At 45.8% G+C, this 7,309-nt stretch overlaps 1 protein-coding gene across 1 annotated transcript; it reads right to left on the bottom strand.

Moving 5' to 3' along the window:
* Positions 1-383: 383 nt before the first annotated feature.
* Positions 384-2,967, bottom strand: LOC100715585 (PRAME family member 20-like). The gene is made up of 3 exons (XM_003467446.3): positions 2,639-2,967; positions 1,686-2,273; positions 384-957 (listed from the first exon to the last, which is right to left on the bottom strand). The coding sequence occupies exons 1-3, from the start codon at positions 2,965-2,967 to the stop codon at positions 384-386; spliced, it is 1,491 nt and encodes a 496-aa protein (XP_003467494.3).
* Between the last annotated feature and the right edge of the window lie 4,342 nt (positions 2,968-7,309).

Raw genomic sequence — 7,309 nt, 5'->3', positions numbered from 1 at the left:
CTGCTTGCTGTTGTGAGTTCCTGAGGCCAGACCTCATTCATCAAAGAGCTCAGGCACTTTTCCCCCTCAGTCACTGAGATTCATGATCTCTAATCTGGAAGTCAGATAAAATGAAGAAGAAGGAAACCAGATGACTCACATTCTCTTTATTTCTGATCATTTCTTTACATTTATTCACACATTTATCTCAAGTCTGAATTTACATCTACAAACTCAAATTCCTATTTCTGATTCTGTCTAGGCCCCAGGTACACAAAGGTCACTTCTGCTCTCAAGTCAGTGATTCTCCAAAGTTGCTGCATGCTGTCCTTGTCTCACTCATAGTGACAGAAGAGCTCTGGGTTCCTGGGGTCCATAAGGAAACATATGATATGCATATTCAGCTAGACAGGGACACAGGCAGGGCATGGACTAAGGTGAATTTTATGCAGTGGCGAGGTGCAACAGAGTGCACAGTGACAAACACAAAACCAGACTGTCCTAGGATGATTTAGTGGCTTTATGATGCTCCTCATTGTTTCCTGAACATGGTTCTGTATCTGCTGGTTGACATCATGCCAGGGAATGTAAACCTCTTGAGGAACAGAGTGTAGTTCCAGCCTTAAGTTGCTCATCCTGGCGGTGTGGCACAACAGGCTCTTCATGGTGTCTATGGAAATGAAATTCCTTATGAAGCAGAAGGCAGTGAGCTGGGAGCAGCAGCTCAGGGCAGGCAATAAGGCACAGAGCTGTGCATCTGTGATCCCACAATTTTCCAAATGCAGGATGCTCAGAGTGGCTGCAGCATTATCCAGGAGAATTTGGAGTGTCTTTGGATTGAAGTCAGTCAGACTGGTGTAACTCAAATCCAAGTGTTTTAGGTGTCTGGTGATTTCCAAGTGGGGCATCCTGTTCCAGTCAGTATGTGAAAGCTGGCAGTGAGTTAATGAGAGGGTCTCCAAGGGGCACGTCAGGCACCTGCAGAGAGACCAATTGGTTAGACTCTGCACTTGGTGGTGAAAAGTAGGGACTGGTGGGAAACAGCAACATGGAGGACCAAGTGCTGTTTGAGTCAGCCCAACTTAAGCATGGCACTTCCACCACTTGCTTGAGTGGCTGGGTCTTTAATCTTGGCAGTCCTCTTCCTCACACCCAAGCAAAAAACCACAGCTCTTTCCTGATGGGGGTGACAGGACACAAGCAGAAAGGAAAAATCAGGCAAGATCTGGCAAAGACACAGATTGCCCAAAATGCTCTCAGCAGATTTTGTGTCCTTGTTCCCTGTCCTGGACCTCTCTTCCTTGCCATCATCTGCAGACTCCTATACTTCCCATCTGGTGATTGGCCCACCATGGGGCAGAGGTGTTTCATGGTGACTGTTAAGAGGATCAGAGAAAGGCCCTGGTGTTTATCAGCTCCTCATGCTAGATAGGCTTCTTGAGGATGAAATCACACACCTGCTCTCACAATATCAGATCCCCATCTCCTGGCTTTCTGGCAGGGTAGCCCTTTCCTTTCTGTCTATTCCATGTGATGGCTATGTGACACCATTTTATAGGATTAAGGAATGAAAAAAGCAATGTGATGGTACTCCAGTGCTAGATCTCTGTCACATCCCCCATGGATGGTACACTGCATATGTTCCCTAATCTTTTTAGAAGAGAGAAAGGCTTTTATGACTTTTCAGAGAAACTTCCAGTTCTTACCTGAGTACCATGTCCAGGTGGCCTTCCATGAAAGAGACAGAATTCATATAAATCTCTTGCAGATGTTCAAGCTTAAGAAGTTGAGACATGATTTGGGTGAGCCATTGATCTCTTTTCTCTGGGTGAATGATGGGAATAGGAACCACAGAGACATCACACAGAACTAACTTGTGAAGATTTCGCATCTGACCCAGAAAAGGGGCAAAAGAAGCCGAGGTATATAGTGTCCAGTAATGACCCACACTCAACTCCTGCACAGAATCAAGGTTCAGCATTTCCAAGACCTCCGTGATCATTTCAAAGCACCTAGTTGTAATACACAACTTTGTACAATCCAGCTGCACTAGGTCTTCCCTCTGTTGGGCCCACTTGAGGAGGTAGGATTGGGATGGACTCAGATAGTCTTGACTGAGCCACAGATCTAAAATCATTGTAAGTGGCTGCTGTTTTGCTACCCTTGGTGGAATCTCCTCTGTTTTTCTCTTCCTCATGACTTCTGAGGAGCAGGCTTCCAACTCATTTGCAGCCCAGACTCTCCAGAAGTCCTGATTCTCATCCCGCATATCCAGCACTTGCAATTTCAACCTCCTGTGGGTAGATCAGGAAGGAGTCTTGAGAATTGAGCCTGGGACCCTGTTTCCTCCTGTGATTTCCACAACTCTGGAGTCTATTGCTATTTTCTTTTTCTGCTGCCCTTTGGATGTGTCCAGTTTTTACTTCTAGTGCCTATGGCAGGAGTCAGGGACTCCTTTCTCTTTAACTACTGCCTCCAACATTAGCTGTCCTCCCTTTCTGGATGTCTCAGTGGCTTAGAGTGGGCAAGGCTTCTCTACCTTGTGTCTGTCAGCATCAGAAGCCTCTACTTTACTCTTTAGCCCCTCCTACCCCTGGCACTTTCAGTCCCTGACTCAAATTCCATGGCCCTCCCTGCAGGACACCTGGGTTACACTCACCTGGAACCAAGCTTCTGGCTCAGCAGCACATCGACACCACCCAGCACAGCTTGTATCATCCTGTTCTGCACCTGGGCAACATCCACCAGAGTGTTTAAGTTCTTTCTTTTCCACATGCTGGTCAGAGCTCCCAGGGGCAGGTAGGGAAAGGGCCAGGACATCACCATGGCCTTAAGGACTTCATTGTGTCCCCTGGTGAAGGCTTCCATGAACACTGGTGGGAAGAGCTCCCCTGGCAAATCTTCCACAGCCCTCATGGCCAATGCCTTGTCTGTCAGCAGACTCTGAATGGCCAGTTTCAGTAGTCTGTGTGGGGACTGGATGCTCATCCTGGTGAATCTGGGAGGCCAGGAGTGCTGGGGAGACATGGAGAAAAGAGACATCCTTTCAGTGTTGGCTGAGACACCCATTTGCACCCATCAGGAAACAAATGTGCTGCCAAAAAATCCCCGATGCAAGGAGGGTAGCAGAGACCTCAGTTGTCCAAATCAGTTTGTGCTCATTCCCAAAGGACTGCTGCCACCTGTAAGGTCACCAGGAAGACTGTCTGCTAGTACTCAGATGAAGCAAGGTGAGAGCAATAGATCCTTTTCCAACTGAGAGCCCTGAACTCTGGACCCACTGCAAAATAGGAGCCAGGAAATTGGAAACTGACTCCCACGTGTTGGGGAAAAATATTCTCATGCTCACTCCAAGGAAATGTAACCAAAAAAATGGAAAAGTCATATGGTCCAGTCTCTAACTTATCCCTTCTCAAATGAGCCTGCTAAAACAAATACACAGACTACAAAATGAATGTCATAAATATTCATTTCAATAATGATAGACTAGCCCACAGCTGGCAGGAGCAGGGACAGATCTGATATGTCCACCACCACTTTTGGTTCCTTAGTTATCTGCTACTTGGCAGTGGAAACAGAAACTCAGTGGATAAACACACAGCATTGTCAGCAGCTGGTTTGGGAATTTCTTAGGTGAAAAATGTCTGTTTAGATGAAAATACAGTGTACCTCCATGACACTATGGCGCAGAGTCCTTTGAGAGCAGAGGGAATAATTGATCATAGAAACCCCTCAGTTTCATGGAAACCCCAAATATCCTTTGCAACTGCTTTATTGTGTGAGACCTCCAAATAGCCAATCTAAAACCATTGTGCAGTGCTCCATGCTGCTGAGTGGCTGCTGCTGCACTGTGACCATCTCTGGCAGATGCATCAGCATTCCTGCATCATAACTGATTGCTATAAAGCGTGTAACTCTCCCACATGTTCTCAGTTTTCATCTTCTTAAATCCCAGAGATCCTTAAGATGCCTACAAAATACCCTTCACCAGCCAGGTGTGGTGGTGCCTGACTATAATACCAGTACTCAGGAGGCTGAAACATAAAAATCTTTGCAAGCTTGACACTAGCTTGGGCCACAAAGTGAGCTCAAGATCAGCCTCAACAGCAAAAGTGAGACCATGTCTCAAAAAGAAAAGAAAAAACAGAACAAAACAAAAACCACACCCTTCACCTTCTAACGTTTTATTAACAATATTTATAAATTAAATTACACAACTGTGGGAGAAATATATTTTGAACCTAAACCACAAAGCCAAGCATTTATAGGCATTTTCCTGACCATATATAAAAAGGATGGTTTTTCACAATTCCCAGGAGCTCTAGGCACATAAACTGCAAGTTGGGATTCCTCTGTACGTGAATCAGAAGTTAGTGGAGCTGAGGCATGGAAAGGTGAAAGAAGTGATTTAGTGGGGGGAACCAGAGACTACTCTCCTTGAAAAGAGGAGCCACTATTTCCATTGTGGATAAACTTTTCCCCGTCTCCATGTATTGATATACACATAGCTAGATAGGCCATTTCCTTGTCCCTTCAATTGACTTTAAGCAATGTAAATTGGCTGGCTGGGCAGCTGATGTATAATATCTAAAGCAAAGGGACAGGTCAGTGTTACCCCACCCAGTTACTCCCCAAATCTGTGATTGATCTGGGTGGGATGGAGAGCTGTGCTCCATGCTGTGGGCTGACTCCAAACCTTGAGAAGAGGCTGTGACTTCCCAGGGCAAACAGGATTGTACATCAGAACTGAAGCACCAACCCCAAATTGTTAGACACGCCTCAAATGTGTTATGCAGATTGCTTTCTCTGCATTTCTTGCCCTCTGCTCCTGGCAGAGGTGATCTCAGACCTCCTACCTAGCCCAGCTCGGGGCAGCCATGCACTTCCTACCACTCTCACTGTCACTCATCCCTGAGCCACTCCCTTCAGGAGGAATTGATAAGACCTGGAAAGGGCTCTGGGTGGAGGCGTCATGCTGGGGAACCACCACCTTGGCTGGACTTAGGACCCCTCGGATCCCTATAACTGTACACATGTCCCAGTGTCAATCTTCTTGCCATGGGATATATGGGAAGTGTAGACTGGAATTAACTCACTAGAATTCTAATAACTGTTCCTTAGGATTACAATTATAAACCTTCTTAGACCCCAAGAGGACAGGAAAGGCTTCTCTATATTTTAGAAAGAGGGAGAGGAGATCAATGAGCTTATCAAAACAGGAAAATTCTGGAGAGCACAGTGGAGAGCAGGATGATAGTTTGGATTGTGGAAATTTGGGTAACAGGCATTACCAGCATTCTACTGTCCACCACTGTGTCTTGTGTGGCTTTGGTCAAATGGTCAACCTCAGATTTCCTCACCTGTGAATGAGCTCACAAGTGAACCTATTCGCCTCCCCCCTTTTTTGCCTTATTGAGACACAGCTTCATTTTATACTTTAGGTTGGCTTTGAACTCACTTTGTAGCCCACTGTCTCAACCATCCTCCTGCCTCAGCCTCCTGAATGCTGGGATTATAGATGTGTACCACACCTGGCTTCCTCATTCATTCTTTGAGGGAGGTACTACTGTGATTTCCAGCTTGAACTAGGATTTGGGGTGAAGGATAGCAGGGAGTCTGCACAGAATCCTAAGCATCTATGCTTCTGCAATGTTTCTTACTCTTTGCTCACTTTCCATTCTCTCCAGCGAATCTGGGGAAGGTTTGCATCCCCTGTTATTACCCACCCCATCCCTAGTCCCAGCATGGGCTTGTCCTGCTCATTCATGAAGCAGAAATAAATGACCACTGCTGTGACTCCCAGCTTTCCACATCACACTCTGCTATACCCCAGTCTTCAAACACCCTTCCCAGAGGCTCCTTTGTCACCCACGACTGGACAATGAGGACTCTGAGGTTTTCATCTTTAGAGATGCAGGTGGAGGTGGGAGAGTGGAGGAGCCAAGTCTGAGGGTAGAACACACAAGAGGGGAGGAGGAGATGGACCCCCGAGGGACTGAGGCTCCCAGGGAGCTGGAGGCTGGGGGCAATTGAAGAGGGATGGACCATAAGGACTTCCTCTCCTCCCCACTTTCTCTCTGGGTGATGCCCTATGGGAGCTGTGTGGGCAGATGCCTTAACCTTCCTCAGTCTCCTCACCAGCAAGTAGAGGATGAGTGAGCACTTTGCTCAGTAATTCAGGATAGATTTAGGCAAACTCTGGTGTGCCCCTTGGAGTTGCTGATGTCAGCCAGGTGTGGTGGCCACACCTGTAAGCCCAGCAGTCTGAAGGTGTGGATGGAGGGTCCCTGGGAATTTAAGGCCAACCCGGGCCACAGAGTGAGTTTAAGGCTAACTCAGCCGAAACTACAAATGAAAAGCAAACCAAAACATAAAAACAAAGTTTTCTGATGCCTTGTTCTGAGTACATGTTACATGTCTGACCCCAAACCTCAATACAGCTCCAAATCCATGCTGATTTTATGAGAGTACATAGCTGACCCCTTCTTTATAATCTCTCAGATGTAGCTTGGTATGGTGGTGCATGCCAATAATCTTAGCATTTGGAAGGATGAGGCAGGAGGATCTCTAGGAGTTCAAGGCCAGCCTGACCTCTAGACCAAGACTATTTCTCCAAAAACAAAGTAAAAGAAAGCTCTCCACTACAATAGCTAAAACAATCATCTACTTACTACAAACTTCCAAGTCAACAGAAATGTAGTTCCCTTTCTCCCTTTCTCCTCGGTCAAAGCCATTTCATGCACCACCAAAAGATTTCTAGTGAGTACTGGTGAAATTCATGTATCAATAGTTTTGAGCACTTTAAAATTAGGATGGAGCTGAATGTGGTGGTGCAGGCCTTCAGGGCCAGCAGTTGGGAGACTGAGGCAGGAAGATTGTTAGAGTTCCAGACCAGCCTGGGATACAAAGTGAGGTGAAGGCCAACCAGAAATGCATAACAAGACCCTGTCTCAAAAAGACAGTAAATAAATGAATGAAAATAAAGTTAGCATGGCAAATACTGAGATGTAGATTCCCACACATTCTCACATGTGTGAAATTTACCACTTAAGATGAAAATGTGCATGAGACAGATCCACATGTTTTTCTTTTACTTTGTTTTTGGAGAAATAGTCTTGGTCTAGAGGTCAGGCTGGCCTTGAACTCCTGGAGATCCTCCTGCCTCATCCTTCCAAATGCTAGGATTATAGGCATGCCCCACCATACCAAGCTAATCTACTTCAAGTACTGAATAACACTTATTTGTTAAAAGAAACTTTGATTTATCCATTCATACCACCACAAAGTTAGTAATCAATAATTTTAGTGAACGGGAAAAATTATTTAAAAA

This window comes from Cavia porcellus, unplaced genomic scaffold (assembly GCF_034190915.1).
Source record: "Cavia porcellus strain 051 isolate PalLab524CR breed Dunkin Hartley unplaced genomic scaffold, mCavPor4.1 scaffold_22, whole genome shotgun sequence".
In the NCBI taxonomy this organism is placed as follows: Eukaryota; Metazoa; Chordata; class Mammalia; order Rodentia; family Caviidae; genus Cavia; species Cavia porcellus.
Note: the sequence above shows the minus strand (reverse complement) of the source record. Positions and strands in the feature narration are given on the sequence as shown.